The 27,861-nt window shown below is 42.6% G+C and overlaps 1 protein-coding gene across 4 annotated transcripts in view; it reads right to left on the reverse strand.

The window, feature by feature from the left end:
* Positions 1-1,317: 1,317 nt before the first annotated feature.
* Positions 1,318-27,861, reverse strand: part of DGKA (diacylglycerol kinase alpha) — a 44,322-nt gene continuing 17,778 nt past the window's right edge. The window contains exons 7-24 of one of the 4 annotated variants that reach the window (XM_070934765.1): positions 27,692-27,766; positions 26,365-26,484; positions 24,880-24,997; positions 22,123-22,211; positions 20,316-20,435; positions 18,085-18,183; positions 16,106-16,189; positions 12,713-12,786; positions 11,871-11,945; positions 11,679-11,764; positions 9,459-9,548; positions 6,422-6,582; positions 5,763-5,827; positions 5,318-5,408; positions 4,685-4,883; positions 4,308-4,428; positions 3,491-3,551; positions 1,318-2,014 (exon numbers count right to left, since the gene is read on the reverse strand). In XM_070934765.1, coding sequence (XP_070790866.1) covers positions 1,916-2,014; positions 3,491-3,551; positions 4,308-4,428; positions 4,685-4,883; positions 5,318-5,408; positions 5,763-5,827; positions 6,422-6,582; positions 9,459-9,548; positions 11,679-11,764; positions 11,871-11,945; positions 12,713-12,786; positions 16,106-16,189; positions 18,085-18,183; positions 20,316-20,435; positions 22,123-22,211; positions 24,880-24,997; positions 26,365-26,484; positions 27,692-27,766 — 1,827 coding nt within the window. In that variant the 3' untranslated portion in view covers positions 1,318-1,915. Of the gene's footprint in view, positions 2,015-3,490; positions 3,552-4,307; positions 4,429-4,684; positions 4,884-5,317; positions 5,409-5,762; positions 5,828-6,421; positions 6,583-9,458; positions 9,549-11,678; positions 11,765-11,870; positions 11,946-12,712; positions 12,844-16,105; positions 16,190-18,078; positions 18,184-20,315; positions 20,436-22,122; positions 22,212-24,879; positions 24,998-26,364; positions 26,485-27,691; positions 27,767-27,861 lie in introns of all 4 variants that reach the window. The other 3 variants (XM_070934766.1, XM_070934769.1, XM_070934768.1) reach the window with 3 other exon arrangements.

Raw genomic sequence — 27,861 nt, forward strand, 5'->3', positions numbered from 1 at the left:
GACTTTCATAAGATTGATAGTGAAAAACATTCTGGACTATTGTCCAGTGTCCCCTAATCTTATTGAACAAGTTTTTCGCACACTTGGTACTAAAAACTATCCCACTCCTTGACAGATAGAATTTGGGATGACTAAATCAAACATTGAACCTGCAACTGTGAAAATCTATAATGCTTGCTTTTACCTTGTTATTATTATTCCTGTGTAATCTTATATTACCTTCTTTCACACAGTATAGTGAAGGAAAGCGGGAAAAGCAGCAAATCCATGCCGACAGCTTTATAAATCCAATTAAGGCTTTCATTGTGAGCAGATATATCAACAAATGTGCTGGTCTCCCATTTTTCATCCTCTGTACGACTGCAACACATTGCATGGATGTTTCATGTTCTGTGCATATCCTGCTGAACAGTTGCAAGCAGTTACAAAGCCAGTTTGCACATAACTTGGTGTGTGTGTGTGAGAGAGAGAGAGAATCCTGTGGCCCTCCAGAAGTTGCTGTACACATCATTCATCTCTGGCTCTGTTGATTGGGTGTTGAAGTTCAAGACTTCTGAAGGGCTGTTCCTGCCCTACTATTTAATGCCCATATAGTGATGCCTGACTGAGATTGTGCTCCCACAATAGCAAGTTAAAATGAGCCAATGGTGAGATTCCATTTCACTACCTTTTGTGGGTCAGAAATCTGATAATATGCCTTGTCTCATTTTCTACAACCTTTGACCAAAACGCAGATAAGGTTTTAACAACTGGGACACCCACCATCTACCGTATTTTTCGGAGTATAAGATGCTCTGGACTGTAAGACATACTTACCTTTTTTGGTGAGGAAAACAAGAAAAAGAAATCTGCCTCTGCTTCTGCCTCCCAGCAGTTTTGCCTCGTTGCAGCAAACAGAAAATAGCCTGCTTTACTTTCATTTTCGTTTTCAGCATAGCTTGATTAGCACAAGTAAAAAAAAATCTGCTCCCAGCAATTTACCTCCTTGCAGCAAGCAGCAGAGGCTTTTTTTTTGCAAAACAGCAAAACAGCTGAGAGTCGGGAGGCAGATCCAATCAACTTGTGCTAATTAGGCTGCACTGAAACTGAAACAAGCTGTTTGTTCTTGCTGCTTGCTGCAAGGAAGTAAATTGCTGGGAGGCAGAAGCCAAAGGGTGGGGGCCAGTGGGTGGGTGGTGCTACATTCGGTGTATAAGATGCATCTAAATTTTCACTCCCTTTTAGGGGGGAAAAAGGTGCATCTTATACTCTGAAAAATACGGTGATAGCTAATTTCTGCTTATAGCTAAGAAAACAGATTACAGTGGAAAAAACATATCCAAGTCCAGCCCTTTATTACCATGTTGAAGCTCTTCTGAGAAAACTGTACAGGGAAGGACTTGGCATGGAATCATAATAAATTAAAAAAAAAAAGAAGAGGAAAGGAAGTGGAGTGGGAAGGAAAGAACAGCTGGTGCCACCATTGTCTTTCAGTAGTTACAGCAAGTGCAAAAAGCAAAATCTACAAAGAGCAGAATTTGAACAACAAGAGGTAGCAATCTACAGAGGCTTTTTAGTGGGCAAAAAAGGAAGAATTTGGCATCCACACATGAAAAGGGAGACTAGCACAGGCAGGAAACCTGAGGGCACCACCAAATCACAAGGTGCTGCAAAACCTAACAGGGCAGAGAGCCCAAGTTCTCCTGCTCCAAACTAGGAAATTGGCAAGACCGGTGTATGTTGCAAAAGCTAAGAATTCAGATCTTGCCTTGCCATGTACGTACTACACAGAAATTTGGCTTCTTCTAATTTGCTATGGAGGGTGGTGACGGAACAGGGCTCTCCTTGTGGCACAAAGCAGCAGGATACCCCAACCAAGGACCCAAAGTTGCATTTCGGTGGAGGCAGCTGCTCCTGGAAAGGAACAAAGCCCCGTTTAGGTCTCCTGGGGTCCCTTTTTCAGGCCAAAAAAGCTGGAGGAACGGGGAGGCGGTGCAATGAGCATCGGAGCTTGGTTCTTGTGAATTATTCTGATCTAAAAGAAAAATGGAGTAAGATGTGTCAACACTTTAGAGCAGGCCTCGGGCCTTTCCCTTTACTTGCCCATCTACACACCCCATATCACAGTTTATGGATGATTAGAGCAGACCAACCACTGTCTGGTTGTATGTCCTCTTACCAAACTAGGACATAGCTAGGTCTCTTTGTGGTCATTACAAGTCAACATTGACCTGATGGCATTTCATCAATCCATCAAGACAGAGCTTCCAAACCAGCTAGTTGATCTTTAAGACCCTAATTTAAGTCCAGGTGATTTCAAGGACTACTTAGCAGTAGCCAGCCTGTTTGGTCTTCTTAATGGACAAGAACCTACCCACCAGACTAATCCCCACTGGGCCTGCTGCTAGTCTTGGGCAACTATTTAATTAGTAAGGTGTTGTTTCAATTAGCTAGGAGTGGCAATTTGAAAACAGCCTACCAGCTTTTATGGTGGCTGTCACTTCCTGGGTACTTATTTGGGAAATCTGAGAAAAAATGTCCTATAAAATCTGCAATGACCCAGTTGGAACTATTCTCTAGGTTTTTTTAACTGAAAACTTAAAAAAAAAAATCTAACAAAAATGGTAGGCTCAGGCAGAGAGAGGGCTTATTTTCTATTCCAAGAACGTGTGATATTTAGGCCACTGGGGAATAAGTAAATCCACAATTAAGTCAGAGATCTTGGTGGTGATGGATGTTCCTAGTCTAAGAAAGGCTCAGGCTATTGAATTTGCATAATACAACAGCACTTAAAATGATCTGATTAAATATATTATGCAGTCACTTTCTCTTGCTCGCGTGCAGAAATCCTGATAAAAGATCACTGTTGGAAATAATCATTTATTCCTCCTTGTCCAGATGCTCCCTCACCAGCTGTGTTGTAAGCAAGGGGATGGTGGTACAAATGTTCTATTGGCTGTACAAAGAGTAGCCAATGATCATTTGAAGCTTGAGATTTGCCTTCACATAACATGAACTGACTTAACTTTTAAGATCATTCTTACAACCTTCTTATTGACCACTCAAGAGACAGTTCAAACATTTCTCAGTGGCCCTCTTTTATAAAATTTCCCCTCAGAAGGCAAATGGCCCCTATCTGAAGCTGCTTTCTAAACTGTTTTAAAAACTCATCGGTTTTTGATAGCTTTTAATTGCTGATGCCCATTGCTGATGGACATCTTGAAATCATTTTTTATTTGAAACAGTGGAGCCTATATATATTTTCATGAAATGTCTGCCTTGGTGGATTAGCTTAAAGTAATAAAGCCCTCTCATTAACTGTTCCTAGCAATTTTCATATACCGGCAACTCATGCATTGTAAATTTCAGATTTTACCAGAAAGCACCGGCTGTGCCCTTGAGCTGGTCAGCAAGCCTTCTATGATAAGGAGTTCTACAGCCTCACCAAAACAGGCCCTCATACCCAACGCTACAAAACATACTGTAGAATATGACCTTAGGAAGGGCTTACTGTGCACGGTGCTTGCATCCATGGCTCTCCATCGATTTGCATGGGAAGATGCTTGAAGGTTCTGCAAAAAGGACATGAGAAAAACAGGAATGACATGAGATGATGAATATTCAGATTTTATAGAAGTCCTCATGTAATTATCCAAAGAACAAATACTGAATATGACAGTAAATATGGAGCACCTTAGTACTGATTTCCTGCCTTCATCTGTCTATATTGCAGCCAGCACCATAACATCTTCGTATCACATATTATCACAGCAATTGTCAGGTGCAAGAAACCAGATCCACATGTGGAGAGTTCGCTAACTACTTTATTGTATTCTGCCTATAATACAGGAATCTTCCCAAACTGCTTGCCTTCACTTGGGAATAAATAAATAAAGTCCCATGGACTGGTCGGGAGCTCAGCCCTAGATCTCTTGTAATTGCACAATGATTCAAGACTCATTCCCCAATTGAGTCCTCCCCCGCCAGCCTGGCTGGGCATTTCCCAGCAGCAATCTTTATGGTTAGTATTCTTAGTCTTATATGGCAGATGTGGAGGTGGGATGAAGCTCAGGGATAATGGCTGCCTAAGAACACTCACTGAGTCATTCTATATAATGGTACTGATTCAACTCAGCCCAACTAAGAAGGGTGTCAATTACCGTTAATAGACATTTACTCTAAAGGTTCACAGAGACATCATTATTATTTCACATGTATCAAGGCCATGTACATGCCCCCTTTGGGAAAGTTGAAGGAAAGGCTGTCAGAGTTCCAAACAGCAACTACAAGAGAAGACAATACATCCATTGAGTTGACGGCCCACTTACTTCAGGGTGATCTCAGAGCATTTAGCCAGCCGTGTGCCTGCATTCTTCAAACCTGTGTAGATCTGTCCCATTTCAAACACACCCTCCAGGCCCACCACCTCCATCCGTCGATCACTCAGATCTGGACAGGGAATTGGAGGGAGAAAAGCCAAAGGTAAGAAAAGTCACCCCATCATTTCAAACTCCCCTAGAAAGTCCTCACAGCAATGTTTCAGAAAGGGCAGCAGAGTATTAATCTAGCTTGGCCTCTTAGAAATCATATGCCATTCTTCATTCACCCTCTCAAGCCATGCCTGCCTTTCTCTGTTATACCTACTACTAACGTCCAATCTACAAAGCTCCAAATTTTGTACCATCTACCCACTCTCCTGGCTCACCTTGTACACAGTTCTTCAGGATTTCAGCTTCAGTGATGACTTGAGGCTGTGCTGCTCCTCCGGCTGTGCTACGTGCCGCTGCCTCCCCCAAAGGTCTTTTGGTCTCACCCCAAAGGTTGGAACCCCCATGCATGCTAGGGATATTGAGGACAGCTATTCCAGAGAGGGCTCCACTGAGGTCCAGGGATTGCCCGCAGCACTTGGTAGAGACATATTTGAAAAAAAGGAAGATGAGCAAGACGATAGCTGGGATTTTTTTTATGCAATAATTTGAACAGCACTGTAGAATCCAAGTTCTAGACCGATTCCTGCACAGCTGGGTAAATATGCAGAAATGGCACTGCTAGGAGCAGGGTGTTTGAGAACTCAAGCTTCTTATTAACTATTTTGTCTGAGGCAGAAGTCTCAATGCCAAAAATGTAATAGATTGCTCCAGGCTTATCAGTGTCAAAGAAAGAAAAACACTTTGCACATGTTCATAGGAAACATAATGTGGCAGGCCAAAACAAAATCATTTTGGACCTAAAGCGTGACTTAGACACCGCTGCAAAGAATTGCATGCTAGTTACAGAAGGGAACAATTTTCCCAACCCATAGCAGCAATCACCTCAGGACCACAAAGGAAATGCTCACCTCTATAGACAAACACTCCTTGAGCTTTTTGCATGTGGCAAAAATAGTCTCCGATGTAGCAAATTCAAAATACCAGAGCTTGTTCTTCATCCTATTCAGAAAAGGGGCAATGTAGAGAGGGTGTGTGGTTGAGCCCCACATCTTCCCCAGGCAAGCACATCCACTGGCAGGACTTGCCAACCGGGAGCCCCACTCCATAGCAGATATTCACTTTTCATTGCCCAGTGCAGAGCCATCCGCTCTGCATGACTAGCTGTCCTTATATATTCCCGGGAAAATCAAATCAGGGTATCAAAGGGAGTGGGGACATTTCCACAAGCAGAGTGGAAAACAAAAGTACTAGATCAAGTTTCATAGGAAGACTTGAGAATTGCCAAATCAGCCTTGAAAAGGGATGGGATAGCAGCACCAGGGACCCCCTACCCTCTTTTACAACTGAACTAACCTGCTGTTAAATTTCTCCGGGTATTTCTCTCTCATGACATGAAATCGGTGGGCAATTGAGGCATCCTGAAGAAAAGGAAAATGAAAAAGAGAAAGTGCTGAAGAAGTGTTTTGTGAAGATGAGAGACACTTCAGGACAGAGATAACCACAAGGTTAACTCTCCCCTTCCATTTCTTACACCCATTAGCACCCTCTCTAGGTCATTTCAAAACTACCACTGTGGGACACAAGTTACCACAACCAATGATGAATAGTTTCAAGCAGAAGCTTTATTGCTAGTCACCTATGTTATAAGAATCTCACCAAACAGACTTCTTTCCCTTGGGAGCGGTCAGATAAGGTTTCCGGGATTCTGGGGAAAGTCAGGCCTGTGCCACTTCCTGCAGTGCAAGGACTCTAAGCTTGGCCCCCTCTTAACACCTCCCTCCAGTCTAGCTGGAGATTCCACCACATCCATCTTGTGTTATTAAATCCTGCCTCCTTCTTCCTTTTCATTGCTAAGGCTGTTTATGATGGCCATTTTCTTTCTGGGCCTACCGTCTTCAGGGGCAACAGCAAGATTACAGCAGTCCCATAGAATTTAGAGAATAAATACCCCCTCTTTGCCTTCTTGAGCAAAGGGTGACCCTTCTCTTGTGCTTTCATCTGTTCCTACTTACTACGCCAATGGAGAAGTAGTTATTGATGATCTCATAGGGCACAGGGTCTCCTTTCTCATCCGGGTTATCCGGCATCACCTGCACTGACCAGCGATCCATCTGTATGATGTTACTTGCTTCAATATCTTTCAGTATCTTTACCAGATTCTCACCATCATAACCTGGGAAAGAGCAGAGCATTAGTTGGGACAATTAAGGGTCACTGATTTATGATCACACTATTTAGGAAAGGGTTAGACCAGGGGTGAAATGCTACCAGTTCATTCTGGTTCAGGCAAACCAGTAGTGATAAAAATTACCAGTTCAGTCGAACCAGTAGTAAAAAAAGCTACTGGTTTGCCCGAACCGGTAGTTAGCTACTGGTTCAGTCGAACCAGTAGTTAAAAAAAGCTATGATCCAACGATCACCTGTGTCGCGCGGTTTAGCTTTGCTAAAAAGCAGGATTTCCTGCTTTCTAGCGAAGCTAAACCATGCACCACAGCTGATTCCCCCCCACACTGTTTACCTTCCCAAGGCTCCTTTTGGTGCGTGCCAAAAGATAAGTAGAACAGCGGGCGGGGGAGGATCAGCTGTGGTGCGCAGTTTAGCTTCGCTAGGAAGCAGGAAATCCTGCTTTTTAGCAAAGCTAAACCGCGCGACACAGGTGATCATTGGATCGTAGCTTTTTTAAACTACTGGTTCAACTGAACTGGTAGCTAACTACCGGTTTGACCGAACTGGTAGCATTTTAAATGTGCAATGCACATTTGGTGCGCACTGCGCATGCGCACACAGCACGCATTTGGTGCACTGCGCACATGCGCGGCCAGCGAACCGGTAGCAAACCGGTTCAGACTTCACCACTGGGTTAGACCCTTAACTCTAAAACCTCTTATCATCTGGCCTCTTCTCATTATGACCAGGCAATTTTCAGCTAAGAATGAATACATCCAGGCAGTTCAAACTCTTTTTCCTTGTTTATATATTAACATCAATTCACATGCTATTGCTCATATTGATACTGTGCTTTAAGAGCAAAACTAAGATTATTTTCATACAAGCATCTTAAAATTTTTCACTGTATCACCTATCCATCAGTGAAGTGACATAAGGTCTGCCTGCTTTACTATTATTTTTGGCACAAAAATAGTTGGATAATTCTAGAAGAGGCTAGAAATTGCTAGTGTGGAATAACCTAAGTTAGAATGGAGAACAGTTGTGTTATCGAGCTAATTTTTTCAGGTTGATTCATTTCACATGGGTAGCTGTCCTTTTGATAATTTACTCCTGCCAAGAAAGGCAATGACCATGAGAAGTATGCAGAAATTATACGACTGGGTAAAGATCTGAAACAAGAGTGCCCCAGCTGGGCTTTATCCCTCTTATTGGCTATATCTTATAATAAATGGTGCGTTATTAATACTTGGAGTCATCTGTTCAACCATGACTATATGAATTCAAACTCTATAAATTGTGGTTCAAGGTAGAATATAAGGGGAGTCTAATTGTGTTATTGAAGTTTATTTCTAAATGGGGTTTATTTCAATTTTGGCCTCACCTTATTCCCAACTACAAACCCTTTGCCTAGAATTGCTTCTAGACTTCATTTCTAAATGTTTTCCTTCATTTTAATTATTTCATTACAAATTAAAGCTACAGAATATACAGAAGGAAGACAAGGATAAATGTAATTACAAGTACACACAACAGAGGTAAAAATAAACCAAATTAATGAAGCAATGAAGTTGAGCTAATCACTCTCTCTCAGCCCCAAGAAGGAGACAAACGCAAACCACTTCTGAAATCTTGCCAAGAAAACTGCAGGGACTAATCAAGGGACTTGCCAGGAATCAACAATGACTTTAAGGCAGCTTCTCTCCCCAATAGAAAGTAGAGTCTTTCTTTCATTACTTAGTTCCACTTTAGTCAATACTCCAATTCATAAAAGCACACATGTGAAAAAAATCTAAGCTTCTCTTTTTCCCCAGGACAAATAATTTTCCCTCCCTAGTGAAGTTTAGAATGTTTTGATTAAACTTCAATCCAATCACCCTCTCAAGGCTCCAAACTTTGTTTTAAATCATCAATTCACTCCTTCTCTAAAATTCTGCTGATTAGCAGAATGCTGATTAGAGTTTCACTATCGCATTTCTTTCCTTAATTGTTGCGAGCTTTATATATGTAGAACTCTTATTAAAAAAACAAACAAAAAAAAGGTATCAGCTTGAAACAATCATTTCCATTCCTTGGAGGAATATGGCATAGTCTAGAAGAGATGTGGTGGCTCAGTGGCTAAGACACTGAGCTTGTCGATTGAAAGGTCGGCAGTTCAGCAGTTCAAATCCCTAGTGCCACATAATGGGGTGAGTTTCTGTTACTTGTCCCAGCTTCTGCCAACCTAGCAGTTCGAAAGCACGTTAAAAATGCAAGTAGAAAAATAGGAACCACCTTTGGTGGGAAGGTAACAGCGTTCTGTGTGCCTTTGGCATTTAGTCATGCCGGCCACATGACCATGGAGACGTCTTTGGACAGTGCTGGCTCTTCGGCTTTGAAACGGAAATGAGCACCGCCCCCTAGAGTCAGGAACGACTAGCACTTACTGTGCAAGGGGAACCTTTACCTTTACCTTTAGGATAGGGCTGTCAAACTCCCAGCCCGCAGGCCGGATGTGTCATGCACTTAGCGAAGGGGAGGGGAAAGTTCTGATACGTCACATGACACCGTCATGACGACGTGAGTTTGATGCCCCTGGTTTAGGATATCTCTGAGGTGGGGACGGGTCCTGACGTCAAGTTTTGGAATCTCCTGAAGTCACAACAGATCATACCCAGAATCTACAATTCCAGAGACAAATCAAGAGACTGACTAAGCTTATGAGTTTGTTTAACTTTCTCTCAAGTTCCTTCCCATGCTGATTTTCAGTAAGATCACTGGTTATAATCTGAGTTTAGAATAAATATATGACTCTTCACAGGATCAAAGCAAATGCTCAAGCTTTGGGGTTCATAGGTGTAGCAGAAGGAAGGCCTGCTAGACTTGTTGGCAACTGTTACTCACCTCCACCCCAACGAAGACAGCGGGCCAGATCATTGCCAGTACCTAGAGGCAAGACAGCCACTGGCGGCCGACTTGGTAGGTTGGCTTTATCTGAGGAGGAAGTAATGTGAAAATAATCCATGCATAATTTGTTAGAATTTGGCAATAGTTCTTTCTCTATATGATGCCATGAATGAAAACAGGGAAGTTAGTTGACAATCCGTTAGTAGGAATAAGCCTGTTAATGGTACTTTTAATGGGCCTTTGGGTTTTGGTCCAAAAAATATTGTTTTAATGATCCTCAACAACCAAGAAACTATAGTCATGTTTCTCAAATATTTACCAATGGTGGCATAATAAAGTCAAGATCAATGTGAATTTTTAAAACCATTGCTTTAACTATATTAAGAATATGGGAATAGATACAAATGCAGTGCCTGAAAATACTTTTGTGCCTCTCAGCACAAAAAGCGTTTTAAGGACAAGAAATAATAGGCAAACATAAATGGTTAACTTTACACAAGATAATACAATTTTGTCAAAAGGAATATAAAATAAAATCAAGAAAATAATTGATGACAGAGGGAATATAGGTGTCAGGGTTCTCTTATTTACTAATGTTAGAAAGAGTTTATATAGACAAAAGACTGAGTTTGAAATAGAAATGTGTACAAATAATGAACATATTTTATTGAAATTTGAAACAGAAGTAAAAATGAAAAAATGTATAATAAATTTTTTGGTTATAATGTAGAGATGAAACAATTGGAAAATATATGATTGAAAGAATTGGAATTAACATTATAATTATTTTAATGAGAATTTTTATAAAGTATCACAGCATTGGTATATGTCACCAGAGAAATTGTTTAGATTCTAGAATATATAAAGGCACTTCAAGTTTGTTTTGGAAATGTGAACAAGAAGTGACATTTTATCGTGCTTGGTGGATGTATAAAAAAAGCTAAAAAAATTCTGGATTCAAATACATGTCCTGCTTAGAGGACTTTTAAAGATTAATATACAGCTGAAACTAGAGGTTTTTCTTTTGGAATTGATGGGCAAACAGTTGGAAAGCAGTCATGGAACTTTGTTTTATACATAATAACTGTGGGGAGATTATTGTATGCCCCCAAATGGAAAGATTCGGCATTATTCACAATGAAGTCATAATTGATGATGATAAAACATGCAGAGTAGTGGTGGGTTTCAAAATTTTTTACTATCGGTTCTGTGGGTGTGGCTTGGTGGGTGTGGCATGGCTTGGTGGGCATGGCTTGGTAGGGCTGGCAGGGGAAGGATACTGCAAAATCTCCATTCCCTCCCGATCAGTGGGGACTCGGGAGGCAGAGAATAGATAGGGACAGGGCCAGTCAGAATTTTTACTACTGGTTCTCCGAACTATTCAAAATTTCTGCTACCGGTTCTCCAGAACTGGTCAGAACCTGATGAAACCCACCTCTGATGCAGAGATGCTTAATTTGACTTCTTTGAACAGAGAAAACATAGTATCTATGTTTATTGTAGACTGGAAACTCTTTATAGATGTTTTTTGCATTAAAAGAAAAAAAATGAGTTTATGATTTGTGGTTTTGAGTATTAGACAGAATAGATTATAGAAAGAACAGAGTTATGTTGTAACCATAGAGTAAGAGATAAATTTATAATTGTTCTTAAAACTGCTATAAAGAATATTGACAGCTACTTCTTTATATCTTCTTTCTTTTTTCTTTTACTCTTTTTCCTTTCTTGCACTTTTAGCTTTTTCTTTGATTTCTTCCTTCTTCTTTTCTACCCCCCTCATTTCTTTTATTTGGTATTAATTTTTAATTATATTTTAAAAAATATTTAATAAAACTATATAAACCAGTCATGGCTAACCTTTTTGCCATTGTGTGCCAAACGTGGAGGGAGTGCGGGGGGGGGGTCGCACGTGCACATGCCCACACCCATAATTCTATGCCCTGCCCCCCCGTGAACTCTCCCCCCCGGCGCTCCCCCCGCCTTTGGCACATGATGGCACGGTGGGCCCGGTAGGCCCATTTTTTGCTCTCCCCAGTTGGGAAACGGGCTGTTTCCGGCCTCTGGAGGTCCTCCGGGGGTGTGTGTGTGGAAGGCAGTTTTCACCCTCCCCAGGCTCCTTGAAAGGCTCTGGATTCGTGTGCCCACCAATATGGCTCCACATGCCACCTGTGGCATGCGTGCCATAGGTTCGCCATCATGGATATAAACAATACTTACCAATGGCATCCAAGATCCATCCCACGGTGCCATCACCACCACAAACTAGGATACGGAAATTTGGTATATCTCGGAAAAAATTGAGGCTAGGATAAAAACACACACAAAAATTAGCTACTAATCCTGCAAAACATGTGGAATACAGGTAAACAGGAAAATCAGGTTGATGTACAAAAGTTCACATTAACTCACCCAGGTCCAGGACCTCCCTTTAATAAGTTATAAACTTGTCGTGGGTTCAGCAGATATTGAAATTTCCGCAGCACTCTATCAACAAGACATAACGAGTCAAAAAATTTGACATAATCAGTCAAAAATCCCCACTGCAGTGAAATCCGAACTAGAAATCCATTTTGACAGAGAAATAAATATTGCATCCCATGAAACAGGAATGCACTGATGGACCTTCCGATCTCATCAATTCTAGGTCCCTTGGGAACCTTCCCAAACACAAAGGCAAACCAAATCTACATCAGAACTGGCTACCTTTTCAGCAATAGCAGCCAACATATTTTAAATAAAATTAAATATGTCCCATGTTTGGTAAATTTTCAGCAAGCTCTCTGCAGAAAACCTGCAAATTTTAAGGCAAATATAATGTTGATGTTAATTTCTGGCAACTGCCTGGACTAGTCCCTGTAGTTTTCTTGCTTTTCTTCTTCCTCAGGCTGAGAGAGTGACTGGCCTAAAGTCACCCAACAGGTTTCATGACTGAGGTGGGACTAGAACTCACAGTCTTCTGGTTTCTAGCCTGGTGCCTTAATCATCATCCCAAATATTTAAAAATAATATAATTTGTATTTTTTAATTTTAATTTTGGAGTTCCCCCACCGATACTGGACCCATGGCATTATATAGGCAGTTCAGGATTTATATTATGTCCAAGAGAAACATTCGGGAGCGTAAGGGAAAAAAAATGTTCTGAAAACAACTCGGTTTGCTTGGATTCAAAAGCAAAGTTGGCTGAAGTTGTTCTGAGATGCCTAGCCTGCCCTATTCCCACATTCGCACTTCCAACCCTACTCCGTTCTCACCTCTCTCCTTGTTTTCCACCACTCTTAGGATTGACAAAGACAAGCAAGGGGTGTGTGTCAGGCAAAGGGATGATCTGTGGAAAGGGGTTAGAAAGACAAATAGCCTTGGTAAATGGACAAATCTGATTGCCCTGCACTGTGACCACAGGATGCAGATTGGGATACAGCACAGCACATACAGAGATAGAAAAAACAGAGGTAAATTGGGCTGGGTAGTCAGAAACGACATCAGTCTGATCATGCAGCTACATGGATTTACTGTAAGCTTTATTTCCAGAGGGGTCTCTGGGTACCAAGCTGCACATAGCAATTCTCCTTATTGCTATGAACATTGTCAATCAGCTTTAAACATAAATGCGTGTGTCTCCTTCAATGGCTAAAGTAAAATCAATTGTGCAAGTATCTAGGAACATTAATCCCTAGATGCACCTACCAGAAATAGCCTTGTGTTTGCAATTTCTGATCCGATAAACCTTTCACTGCAGTGAGAAGCAGCTGGCTCTAGCTGAGTGGCGACTTTGCTGCTTCTGAACCATGACAGAGTATTTCTCAGAAGAGGTCTGGAATGTTCTAAAATAGCTTTCTTTTCCAAATGGAAAGGCAGGAGAGAGCAGGGATTGGGATGGAGGGACGGGATGGATGGGATGGAGGGACTTCCGTTCATCCTTCCCTCTGACCCTTTTTTTGTAGATGTGTTGCTGAATCACAACTCCCAGCATTCTTCATTATTGGCCAAGGTGGTTAGGAGTGCTGGAAGTGGCAGTTGAGCAATATCAGGACCTGCACAATTTGTCACATTTGAATTTGATGAATTGAATATCCCTCTTTCATCCTCTCCTCCGATTCCAAGGCTGAAGAACCTGACAGACCCCCTGTCCTGTAGCTGAGATACAACAAGCAGTCAGTCATCTGTGTACAGGTAATTCTCGACTTATGACCAAAATTGGGACCAGTAAGGTAGCTATTAAGTGAATGGTGCCCAATTTTACAGGCTTTTTTTTTTTTTTGCCATGGTTAAGTCAGCTATTGTAGTTAAGTGAATTCAACTTCCTCCATCGACTTTGCTTGTCAGAAATCAGCTGAGAAGGTTGCATATAGCCACCGCAAGACCCCAAGATACTGCAACCATCATAAATACAATGCTGGTTGCCAAGCATCCAAATTTTGCCCGTGTGACCGTGGGTGTGCTGAGATGGTTTTAAATGCAAGGACCGCATTTAAGTCACTGTTTTCGGTGCTATTGTAACTTTGAAAAGTCACTAAATAAATGGTTGTAAGTTGAGGAATTGTAGCAATTTGTCCCAAAGGTGTTTTTTCAAGAGGCAACTGGACTTTCTAGTTTTTCTTTGAAGACGTTTCACTTCTCATCCAAGAAGCTTCTTCAGCTCTGACTGGATGGTGGGGAATGGAAGGATTTATAGTCCTTGCAGACAGCTGGCCATTTGCATCCTTTTAGTGGGTTGTTAAAGTCACCCAGAGGTTTATCTGTGTCATCAGGGTCACCTGAGTGGTGCAAATTGGTGTGGAGCCTTCTTGGAACTGTTGAAAGGACTGTGTTGTAGACTGGAGAAAGATGATGTCGTATCCAACCCCCTTTGTTGAGAGAGGGCTGTTCAATTTTGACATAGATGGCCTCTTTAATCTCTCTTTCAAACCAGCAATCCTTTGTTGTCTTCAAAAGTGTGGCCTGTGACTTTCAAATGCAGATGGACTGCTGAATCTAGTCCTGATGTGTTTGTTCTCCAATGTTGTGCCATGCATTTATGAAGTGGCTGTTTTGTTTCCCCAATGTACAGATCTGCACATGGCTTACTGTATTGTACTGCATATACCACGTTGCTCAGCTTCTGTCTGAGTGTTTTATCCTTGGGGTGAACAAGCTTCTGCCTTAGTGTATTCTTGGGTTTGAAGTGTGCACATATGTTATGTTGGCTGAAACAACCACTTCATAAATGCATGGCACAACATAGGAGAACAAACACATCAGGACTAGATTCAGCAATCCATCTGCATTTAAAAGACACAGGCTACTCTTTTGAAGACAACAAAGCCCATATTTTGGACAGAGAGGATTGCTAGTTTGAAAGAAGAGTTAAAAAGGCCATCTATATCAAAACTGAATAGCCCTCTCTCAACAGAGAGGGAGGGATATGACATCATCTATCTCCAATCTGCAACACAGTCCTTTCAACAGTTCCAAGAAGGCTCCACACCAATTTGCACCACTCAGGTGACCCTGATGACACAGATAAACCTCTGGGTGACCTTAATGACCCACTAAAAGGATACAAATGACCAGCTGTCTGCAAGGACTATAAATCCTTCCATTCCCCACCATCCAGTCAGAGCTGAAGAAGCTTCTTGGATGAGATGTGAAATGTCTTCAAAGAAAAACCAGAAAGTCCAGTTGCCTCTTGAAAAAACACCTTTGGGACAACCATTCCCTGGATGACTGAGAATCTCCAGACATTTATGTAGCAATTTAGATTCAGCACAGATGACTGCTGTTCAGAGGCACCCACAGGATCTGATGCTTTCAGCACTGTGAAACAGCTCTGCCCATGTTGTCTGCATGTGATGTCACAACACATGTACAAAAGAATTGGGCTTGCAATGTGGCATATAACCCTGCTTTTATCATTTGCCTCCCAGTTCCCCTTTATGGGCACCCATACTGCCAATTCAGAAGGTGCCAAGCCTTCAAGTATGCTAAGGGAGAGACACACAATGGAAATTGACACATCTCCTAGAGAGGAAAGGGCATTAGTTTTTCCACTTAGGCATGGACTTGAACCCCAGGTCACTAACAGCATCCCCCAGCCTCTCTCTTCACATTGGAAACCATGCCCTGTTCCTCTGACCCTTGGCAGATCACATGACAGACTACGGCCTCCACAAGACCTGCTCTTCTTGGCCAGGAGTCTCCAAACTTGGCGTCTTTAAGATTTGTGGACTTCAACTCCTATAACTCCCATGCTGGCTGGGTAATTCTGGGAGTTGAAGTCCACAAGTGGCCAAGTTTAGAGATCCTGTTCTTGGCAATTGAAGCCCCAGCTATGAGTTACAGGCGAAAGGTATTTTCCCTGCAGGCCTTTCTCTGGCTAAATTCACAGACTGCAGCACCTCCATTTATTTATGACCAAACTAAACATAACAACATTGTTGGAAATGTGCTGATTGCTTCTGCTTGTTACCACTCACCCTAGTTTCTAACAGGTACAGGTACTAATAACAATCATTTCAGCATAAAAGTACTTTAAAAAAAATACACACAGCAGAACTGGAAGCATTCTCACCTCAACCCTAGACAGCAGGGAGTGCTCAGAGAGCTAAGGGCTCTAGTGAGGGATCATGTGCTGGCAACCAGCTCTGTCCACTTTACCCCAGACTCACCCTCAAGGCCTGTCCCTCGGGAGTAGTGAATGGCTGAGCTGGTTCATCTGAAGGGGTCCCATTTTTTTGGCTGTTCTGCCGCTCCTGTGACACACGGGAGAAAGACAAGCAGGAGATGGGACAAGTCAGAAAATTCAGAGCTGGGAGAGAATTTTTAGGGTAGGAACAGCACAGGCATGGCCTATATAAAAAACATATCCTCACTTGATGTCCCAAAGGTGCTTTTGGACTTTCTTGTTTTTTTTTTTTGGAGATGTTTTGCTTCTCATCCAAGAAGCTTCTTCAAAGTATCTTTGGGACAACCATGGACTTGATGGTTAGGTGCTCGCAGGTCTCCAGAACAAAGATAGACCAGTTCCTTCCTCTCTCCTTCCTTTAAGCAGACTGTATCTTTTGATTTGGAGGAATTTTGTTTCCCAATGAGACGATGGCTCAAAACCTTCTTGAAGTCTTTGCTCTTTGTTTTGAAATGGCTAAAAGGAGCAGCCTGGGGTTAGCCCTTCACTGATGCAAAGTCAGCTCAGCTCATCTCGTCAATGGCCTGTTCTGAAAATGGGGGTGGGGGGGCATTCCACGATTGGCAATTCCACCCCCCCCCAACAAGCATTTTATATCACTTTTCAAAATGGAAAAGGGGTTAGGATTAGGGTTCTCTTCTACAGCAGATTCTTTGGAGGAATATCGGAAGGTGCTTTATTCCGAGTCAAAGTATGGCTTAGACTACAGCAGGGGTGCTGGCTGGGGAATTCTGGGAGTTGAAGTCCACAGGTCTTAAAGTTTCCAAGGTTGTACACCCTTTGTCTATAGCAATGTTGTAGACCTTCTTAAGGAATGCTAGGAAGTAAACAGGGAGTTTTCTGAATGCCTGTCGTGTGTTCTATCGCTGAGCTATGGCCCCTCCCTCTGATTCTCCTCTTGTAGATTCAACTGCACCGTAAGTGGCATCTGATGAAGGCAGTTTGAATCTCAAAGAAACATACATTCTTCGCAAGGGCAACACGTACAGGAGGGTGCACCACCACCCAAAGGAATGAAACTAAAACAGTTTAAAAATAGCTTTGGGCCATTCCACCCAAAAGAGGAAATAGACCAAAATATCTCTTGCAGTGCATCAACATGATAAATGACTCACTGCAAGCCCTGTTTTTCTTTTCCTTTTTCGTTTTTTTTTCCTTTTCCATCAGCTGCTTTATGTACCCTTTTGAAGAACAATTTTGGAGAACTCGGAAGCTTGCATTCCAAATTTTCCTGGCATTTGGGCTGATCCTGATAAAGACACTGCCCAACTAAGGATTTTTTTTTCCTCCCAAGAACTGGCAATGCTTGCTTGCCTTTTTTATAAATATATGCGTGGTAAGGGTGTGCTTTAAATATCTCTGCTACAGTCCAAGCACATGCAAAGCAGCATGAGAAGATCTGTAACCTAAATAAGCATGCTTGTCTATTTTCCCCCTCTCTTCTCTGTGCTGGTTGAGAAACATCCTCCATCCTTTTATCAGTCATGCTGTTGAGTGACAGATGTTATAGTGTAACATCTCTGTACAATCCCTTGTAGGGATAATTGATCTACTGTATATGAGTGTTTCCCAATCTTGGCTACTTTCAGATGTGTGACTGGTTAGGGAATTCTGGGAATTGAAGTCCACACATCTGAAAATGACTCAGATTGGCAAACACTGATCTCAATAAAGGAGAATATTTGTAATTCAGGTTTGAAATGAGGGGTCTTTGGTGCTCTCTGAGTGTCGTGTTTTCTTGCCAAAGTTTCATTATTCAGACTAGGTAATATCATCAGTACTGAAGATGTTACCTAGTTTGGGTAATGAAATGTCTACAAGAAAACAACTAAGCGCAGAGAGCACCCAAGGCCCTTCATACACTGATTTACATGTAATGTAAACTCTTAAAACTCTGCCTTTAAGTTTCTACAACAGGATTGCCAATTATAATAAATGTCTCAAAAGGCTCCTTGCTCTCACCAGTACAACAGGGTAGATTGCTGAAGGCGGCAGGATATGGTCTCTAAGATTCCCGCAGTCACAGGTGGAAGTCATGAGAGGTAGGCACTCATCATGAATCTAGAAGATCAAGATACAAAGCAAGTGTTTCTCAATGCCATGCTGAAGGCACCGAAAAAGGGCAGAGACACCCCCCAAATCCCAGGTTCCATTTGACTTCCTTCTCCTAGGGAACATCAGTTTGGGTTCAACACTTATAATTTTGCCTTCTATATCACAAAGCAAGAGAAAAAAAACCCCACTACTTTGAGTTGATTAAAAAAATTGATGTGTATAAAAAACTAAATTCTAATTTTGGAAGAAATGATAGCAAGCTCTTTGAAGATGCCTAGATGTACACCATATGCACCATATATGAAAACTAGATATGCTGATATGAAAACAAATTCGATGCTTATGCAAAAATGATGTCTTTTAAAGGGAACTTGTTAAACAATGTGGCCTCATTTATGTCTCTGCTCTTCTAACCCAATATCTAACTATATCCATGAAAGAGTCAGTATGCAAAACAATGTAAATCTATATCCTGAGAAATAAACTGGAAAATCCCAACGATCTCCAAAATACATTTGTGTACATTTGTATTTAGAGACAATATCTCTAAAAATGGGGAAACATAGTTTCAGATTGCATGAAAATTATCTAGATGTGGCAAAATTTCCATTGGGTCACCACAAATTTTGGACAGTTAAGCCAGTGGTGGAAATCCTCTGCAGATTGCCACCGGTTCGCTGCTGGCACATGCGCGGTGCACACCAAATGCATGCTGAGCACACACACATGCACAGTACACGCCGAACACATGCTGCACACGCATGCATGCACAGTTCATGCCGAATGCATACTGCACGCGCATGCACAGTGCTCACCAAGTGCATGCTGTGCACGCGCATGCGTAGTGTGAGCCAAACACGCACTTTGCATGGAAAAAGGAGGCTTAACAAGGTAAGTAGAACAGCGAGGGGGAGGAACAGCTGTGTCGCATGATTTAGATTCGCTAGAAAGCAGGATTTCCTGCCGGTTCTCGCCCAAACCGGTGCAAACCGGTAACGTTTCACCCCGAGTTAATCTATGAATAGGCAAAGAGTAGATGTGGTTTCTGCTCTTTTGAAACCCTCATTTAAATCCTCCTTTCCAATAGTATTTCTCTAAATTTTCCTGCAGGGCAAATAAATTTTTCTTGCATATGAACTATGTTTTCCCGAAAATAAGACCCGGTTTTATATTTTTTTTTGCCACCAAAAAAGGCACCAGGTCTTATTTTCGGGGGTGTCTTCAACTGACTCACCTCATGGTGGTGGCACTGACAACCCCAACCAGCAAGAACCCGCTGCCAGCCCGCTTCTACCGCGGCCGCTTGTCACCACTTGTGCACGTTGCCCCTAGCCTCCGTTTTGCTGTCAGAGGCCTTCAGTAATGGCCTCTGCAGCCAAGAAACGGGCTCCGGATTGACGCACACAGTGCCCATCGGCCTTATTTCACCATCAGAGGCCTTCCGGAAAGGCCTCTGCAGCTGAGAAATGAGGTCCGCATTGATGCGTGCATTGCCCCCAATCTCCATTTTGTCATCAGAGGCCCTTTGGGATAGGCCTCTGCAGCCAATAAAACAACTCCAGATCGATCCGGAGCTCTGTTATCGGCTGCAGAGGTCTTTCTTGAACGGAGATTGGGGGCAATGCACGCATCAATGCGGACCTCATTTCTCAGCTGTAGAGGCCTTTCCGGAAGGCCCCTGATAGTGAAACAAGGCCAGGGGGCGCCACATACCTCAATCTGGAGCCCATTTCTCAGCTGCAGAGGCCTTTCTGAAGGCAGGGAGTGACGCACGCAAGTGGTGGCAAGCGGCCGCAGAAGTGGGCCAGCAAGGCAAGGCAGGTGTCGGGGTGTGCAAGGCCTGGTAAGTAGGGCAGTTCCACCCCCTCATCCCCACCCTAGCTTAATTTTTACCTATGCGCCTTGCCCCATCCCATGCACCCCAGAGTGCATGGGGCCTTAACTAGGGCTTATTTTCGGGGTATGGCTTATATTGGGCATACATGTAAAAATCAAGCTAGGGCTTACTTTCGGGGTGAGTCGTATTTTCAGGGAAACACAGTAGCTACAGAATAAGAGCCATCTAATGAAAAGCCCCTCCTGATTTCTGATGCCAGAATCCCTTTTTAAATCAAAACATGGAGTCACGAGTAGCTTGCCTTTTGATGGCACCAGACACAGTGCATGCCTGTGAGACTCTGGAAACTCTTGATCTTCTTTTGACACTTGTCACACTTATTGCCATCACAGCCTCCTCTTACCCAAACGTGTGCTTGCACCTACAGGAGGGAAGTGAGGAATAATGAAATCTGGGGAGAGAGAGAGAGAGAGCAACAGAACTCAGCCCCCTCAAGCTACAAATTTCTACCTTCCTGACACTCTTCAAAAGGAAGGTCTAAAAAACTGAAACGGGGACAAGGGAACGGATGCGAACTAGAACTCCTGGGATCTTCCTGATATTCTCATTCACATTCTCTTTTTGACATTGTCATTTTCATTCACAGGCAACTTAGTTAAGAGTAAGAATACTGTAAATTCTCCAAAGCACCAGTTGAAGTTTTGATCACTCACTAAAGTCTTCAGGATTAGACAACAGCATGGGTGGGCAACTGGCAGCCTCACATGGTTCCTCTGGCCTCTTTATTTGCTACTGAGAGTTTATTGCTACAGGTAGTCCTTGACTTATGACAGGTTGTTTTATGACAGTTCGAAGAAGCAACAGCCATAAAATGTGTGCTTTGCAGCCTGTAAAGAACCCCCAGCTGTTGTAAATGGTTGCCCTGCCCTTCTCCATGGTCATGTGATCACATGTCGAGCAGGTCAGATTTATCGCGGCATTGTGCAGTCACACGACCACAATTCACACTAGATTTTGCCAGTTTCTGCCATTTTTTGCAGGTTTCCGGCAAAAACATTTATTTAAATGAATGGGTGTGCTTAATGACCGCAGTGTTTGCTTAATGACTACCATGAAAAAGGTTGGAAAATTACTTCCCATCACATGGGTGCCTCGACTTATGATTATAATGACTTACAACTGGATTTCTGGTCCCAATTATGGTCATAAATTGAGAATTACCTATAATTTGAAAAATAGTAGCAAAAATACATAAAGGTTTCTTATCTGTTACCATGCCACACTTCTGGAAATACCTTGGAGTTACCCTATAGTAAGACGGACGGCTAATAAATTTGATAGATAGATAGATAGTTAGATAGTTAGATAGATAGACAGACAGACAGACAGACAGACAGACAGACAGACAGACAAAATACCTAATTAGCCACTACCAGAAACATTATATCTTTTATTTACTTTTAAATGAAATATTAATTTAGGCAAGTTTGTCTTTTTCAAAACATTGCCCTTTTGGTTGCCATCTACTTTTTTCCTGTCTCCTGGAGGAATGAATGAATTTCCCAGCTTGTGTTGCATGCTGAGAGACATTATGTCTCTCAGCATGCAACACAAACTGGAAAATACATTCATTCCTCCAAAAGACTTCTAGAGGCGGTTATGACACTAATACCGAAGCCAAGGAAGGGCAATCAGTCAAAATAAAAAGGAACAAAAAAAGAGAGGCTATTTTGATTTCACATACTGAGGGCTAGAAATAGGGGTCCCACCCTAGACTTCTTAGAAGAATGAAGGGACGGGTTGGGAAGATGGAGGAGCCAATAGAAATGGAGAAAGCAGAAATCCTGGATAAGGAAGGCAGAAATAGAGAAGTCTGGCTGATGGATGCAGAACAGTGGTAGTATTCAGACAGTTCTATCCAGTTTGAGCGAACTGGTAGCGGCGGCTGCGGGAGGCTCCACCCACCCGCCTGGACATTATCATGTCCTGTTTTTGACACTCTGCGCATATGCGGAAGGCCCTGTGCGTGCGCTCACATTTGCGAACCAGTAGCGAAAGTGAGAGAATACTACCCCTGGTACAGAATCCGTCCTTGCTGGGTTACTCACGTTGGTGTCACGGCGGTTCTTAGCATAGGTGCTGATACAGCTGAGAGGAGCCTTCCGAGCACAGCGCTCATGCACGATGTACTTACAGACTGTGGGCGAAAAGGAGGATGGATTCAATGAGATGCTACGGTAGTAGAAACTAAAGAATCCCTGGTATCCCCCAAGCAGCAGCTTCTCTACCTAAAATCTGATCCTATGAGCTTAGTGTAACCTCTCCTTTCCTCCCCTCTCTCCCCATAGCTTCCTCACCCTTATTATTTTGTTGAAACACGTTTTTTTCCCCAAGCATCTATGTTTTTTTTCAAACATAGAGATTCATACGAAACAGCTGAACTGCTCCATTGCAATCCTGGATAAAGGATCCCATGAGCTAGCAACAGATAAGCATGGAAGGCCAGGTAAAATGACCAGCAGCCTTAAAAAAAAAAAATCCAGCTAGGCAAAAGATCAAATTAGAAAAAATCTGTGGGGAGAGATCCGTTCAGGATCGGCATCATCACAGGCAAAATTGGAGAAGGTTGAGGCATCCTGAATCTGTTTCTGTCAGGTTTATCTCCAGACAAGACTTTAAAGAACCAGAGGAGGAATTTCTCAAGAATTCTTGCTTTTCCCAGGACCATTTTGGAAGTTTGCCCAGAAAAGAAGGTTAACCGGCTATGAAATCTCTCTTCTATGTTCACATGACTTGGCTGACCACAAAAGATTAGCTTTTGTAGGATAAAAGCAAGCCTCTCTGACCCCACTGCTGATTTAAATATTTGCATGACACACTATCCTGTTTAACAATCCAGTTTAGTGCGTGATGAGAACACAGTTAAAAAGAAACTCTTGGAAAAGAGAAGATGAGAATTCAGCATAGTTTTCTCTTTTGGTTTAAGGTCAGCATTGGTTCTTAAACCTTCTGCTAAGCAGATTGTGGTTGAAAGATTTCCACCTTTTCTAAATAACCAAGCTGCAATTGTTTTGAATTTGGAATGCAAAGGAGGATTTCTGAGATGGCATTTTTCTTTCTCTCACTGAATATTTTATAAACATCCAGAGAAAAAATTGCCAGATTGTTCAGAGGCAGAAAAAGCTACTTTTAAACTTCTAGATGGCCAAATCATACAAATACTCCAAGTTCTCAGGAAGAAATAGCCCTGAACAAACAGCCCTGCACTTGCTGTGAGTACAGAACGCACACATGTACACATATGTGCAATGTATCTAAAAATATTTTTTAAACAGATGCTTATTTAACAAGGGAGGAAAAATCCTCAAACGTATCCAAATGGAATTCATAACAGAATTCTTTTGCATCTGTTTTAAACTAAGAATATACAAAGATAAATCCTTCTTCTGCATAAATTAAGTTACTGCCATTATGCATGCTATGCTGCATGCACTTAATGACTGCTTCATAAATATTTTTGTCAACATAATTAGTGATGGGCAATGTTAATGTGTTCCAGCAGGTGGCAGCATGGGGCTGACCTTGCCTAGCTCAGAAACCAGCTAAATTGAGAAGACTGGATTAAAATTTAAATGGGAGCCCATCACAGAATAACCAGGATTGGAAGATAGATTAGGAAATGAAAAAAAAAATCCCCAAACTGACAATAGCAAATAGCTTTTTTGTTGCTATTGAGAGAACTGCAGGGTTCTGTCCACACAATCACTGGAAATTGAGCTTGACTTTACCACTAATTTTTACCACATCTCACCATCCAAAGCTTATGCAGTCTTGTGAACCAGGTTTCATAGGAAGTTTCTACTTTCTTTTTCAGTGTAGTTAAGGCACCAAGCTAGAAACCAGGTTTGTGAGTTTTAGTCCCACTTTAGGCATGAAAGCCAGTTGGGTGATTTTGGGCCACTTGCTCTCAGCGTAATGCACCTCACAGGGTTGTTGTGGTGTGGAAAACAGGAGGAGGAAGGAGTACAGGTAGTCAGCAACTTACAACAGTTCATTTAGTGACCATTCAAAGTTACAATGTCACTAAAAACGCGATTTACAACTGTTTTTCACAGTTACGACATTTGCAGCATCCCCATGGTCATGTGATCAAAATTCGGATGCTTGGCAACTGGCTCATATTTATGACCGTTGCTGTGTCCCCAGATCATGTTGCAACCAACTGACAAGCAAAGTCAATGGGGAAGCCAGATTCAATTAACATCCGTGTTACTAACTTATCAACTGCAGCGATTCACTTAACAACTGAGGCAAGAAAAGTCGTAAAATGGGGCAAAACTCACTTAACAAATGTCTCTCTTAACAACAGAAATGTTGGGCTCAATTGCGGTTGTAAGTCGAGGACTACCTGTATGAGGGATGTTTGCTGCCTTTAAATTATCAAAATAATAAAGGTAGGCCTTATAAATAAAGAGCCACAGGACAACAGTAATTCTCAAGGAGGATGGATCAAACTTTATGACATAACAGCTACCTTGCCCACTGGAGATTCCAGTTTTTTCTAGGTGTCTTTAGATAGGGCTGGGAAAGCTACTGAGGCCAATTCAGTCAGAGCCATTGACAGCCAGGGCTGACAAATCTAGGTGAGATGGATCAATGAAGTGACCTGGAACATTGCAGCTTCTCATTTGATCTATGAGGATGTCTGCTAAAGCAGCAGCTGGAGGAAACCTTCTCCTTCTGCTTCCACCATTAAATCAGTCTCAGCTCCCTTGAAGGGCTGGAAGCCTGAGCCCCCAGGAAGAAAAGGAGGAAGGCTATCTCCCCTCTTCCCACACAACCCCAGGACAGAGCAACACACTCACAAGTACAGCGCAGCCCCTGCTTGCGTAGCCCCAAGAGCAGCGTCTCACACACGTTGCAGTAAACAGGGCGGTTAAAATGCTTCAGGCGCCACAGGTGCTGCCCATCGTCTTTCATCGTCTGAAGCAATGGAGAAAGTTGGCAATTAAGGAAGAGGTTTAGGGGGGGTGACTGGTTTGGGAGCCAAAGGGAAGGGGAGGCATCGAGGCTCCCTGAGTGGGAACAGAAGATAGAGGTAGAGACAGGATTTGAGTTAAAAGTTGTTGTTTTTCCTGAGCACAAAAGTAATATTGCTTTTGGTACATGCATGGAATGGCTTGCACCTAAATGCCCATTCTGGTGTAGTAGTTAAGGCACCGAGTTGGAGACTGGAAGTTCTAGTTCTGCCCTGAGGTGCAAAGCAAGCTGGGTGACCTTGGGCCAGTCGTTTTCTCTCAGCCCTAGGAAGCAAGCAATGGCAAACCACTTCTGAAAACTGCTGCCAAGAAAACTGCAGGGGCTGGTCCAGGCAGCCTCCAAGGATCAAGACACAATTGAATGGGTGGGTGGGGGTGAATGCCCATTGTATTCAAGCAATTAGATTGCTGCGGAGAAACTTTCAACCAAGCTCACTCTGTGACCACACAGCTGTGCTGTCAGGGAAAATTAGGACCCTTTTTAATCTTGCACCTCCCATGGAACACACCTGCTCAGACCACTTTTTCCTGCTGTTCTTGTCCTGCCTTCTACTTGTTCCTAGCCCAAGAGTGAGGTGGCCTTAAATCCCCCTTAGCTGTTTGACTAACGTTTCCCCTTTAAGCCAACCCACAGCCAAAGCTGTAAAATCGGTTTGTTTCACCATTCATTACCTCGGAGGTGAAATCTAGCGCTCAGCTGCAGGTTTCATGGCCATTTTAGGATGATGCTGTCCTTCCCCTTCAGTCCCCAGCCAGCCTCACGTGCATTTATTCTGCTGCAGTCCCCAATGGAGCTGGAGAGAGCAGCAGCATTGCAAACAGCCCTCAACTACGGAATCGACATTCCTCTAAGAGCTTTAACTCCGTGGCCCCTACTAATTTAGGGCAAGGCTGACATAGCAGAAGAGTGGCATGCCAGAACACCCCCAGGCACACAGAGAAATGGTTAATTCCTTGTTTGTTGTCTTTAGAAAAAGGGAAACAAGGAGAGAAACATATTAAGTAAAAGTGCTGCTTGTGACTCAGTTCTCTGGGTGATTCTGAATTATTATTATTTTTTTAAAATGTTTAACTTGATTCACCCCGGAGTAGAACAGAATGGGAGGTAGGAGCAGCATCGCTGGAAGGCACCTAGAGGTGAGAATTTTCCAGCCAGACCAGCAGTCCTTCTCTAGTGTCATGATGGGAAGGGGCAGGAAAGGCAAAGAAATCAACCAATTATCACATGTCAGACAAGGAAAATCAAAAGCCACTTTCAACAGTAAGTTAGAAGAACCAAGGCAAAACGAGGCCTTTGTCCTCTGCACTTACCGCCTCCAGTCCAAGTAGCACCAGGAGGGGGACGGTGGTGGCACCGCCGCGGAGCCATTCGGAGAGAGACACAGTACCGCTGCTGTCATAATCAATTTCACGCATCATCTCCTGCAGGATCTGAGAGGGGGGAAGGGAAGATCCGAAAAGGAGAGCCTTAGGAGGGAGCCATTTCAGTGCTTGTTCCAGTCCATTTGTCCCAAACTGATGTGCAGCCCTCATTTTTAGGAGGAACATTTCAAGACAGCTTGTCTTTCTTTGTCAAAGAGGCACCCAACGAGCTACAATTATCTACAGCATAAGGCAGGAACCGCTCTTTCTTCATGCACAGCACTGAATTGGTTCCTCATCCCCAGGTCTTTATTTATGCAAATCTTTAAAAAAACAGATCTGTTAAACAAAGTGAAAAGAAACCCAAAGTTAAGGTAATGCTGTATCTAAAATAGAACTAATCATGTGCCTCCAGATTTAGGACAAGCTATCCTTCGCCATAAATAATTCAGACAATAATTCGGGATATAGAAATGTGATAGATACATATACAAAAAGTATAATGATCCCTCATGCCTATCCAGTATCCCCCAGCCTTCTGTACACATATCTGAATGGCAACAACTATTGAGCAGAAACATGGAATAAGAGTTTTTTTTTTCTAAGCATTCCATTTCTTGCAAAAAAACAAAAACTGACAAAAACAACAATCACCCTTCCCACAAATCCAGAAAACTCTAAACCTCCTTCATCTCTTAATAGAAGCAAAAAAGGAAATCACAATTCTATTAGGTAAATCCCATTAACTAAATACTGATTCTATATACAAAAGTCATATCCGGCTTTATCTCATTTAGCTGTAGATTTCCTTCCCTTCCAACTGTCTCCTAATCTTTCCTCCTTAATGCACACAATATGAGCTCTTTCCCTTTTTGGTGTTATAGCAAAAATTGTTGTTAATAGCAACCCTGGTGTCAGGCTCCAAAAACTAAGAAAGACATGCTGAGTTTCCTTTATTGTTCCACACCTATACACAGAAAACTTGCCAAACTAAAGCAACAACTTGCGTTGTTAAAGATATATCTTGAGAACTCCTAGGGCGGAACTGACTTGATCCTCTTCCTCCCAACCAATCTATCTAAATCTTGCTGTCTCTTAGTCCTCTGGAATGCACGCCCTCCCTCCTGGGAATCCAGATTACGTTCCACCGCACCCAGTTCTAGAGCCCAACATAGACACCTTCATTCTGGAGCCAACAGAGCCCATCATGGTGATTATACGTTGGAGGTAGATGGGGAAGGGATAGATGAAGCAATTGAAGGAATTCCGCACTTACTGGTTTAAGCTCAGTGACATCCCAGTCCAGATATTCAGCTACGCGCATCATCTGCGTGATGATGCGATCTACCTCCTAGAGAGAAGAAGACAATTTAGGACCAGAATTAAATTCCAGTGGTTCATATGGAAGGGTCAGCATGCATGCATTTGCCAGTCCGGCACCTCTTA

The sequence above is a fragment of the Pituophis catenifer genome, unplaced genomic scaffold (genome assembly GCF_029215685.1).
Source record: "Pituophis catenifer annectens isolate HBS135680 unplaced genomic scaffold, rPitCat1.0.hap2 SCAF_2, whole genome shotgun sequence".
Lineage (NCBI taxonomy): Eukaryota > Metazoa > Chordata > Lepidosauria > Squamata > Colubridae > Pituophis > Pituophis catenifer.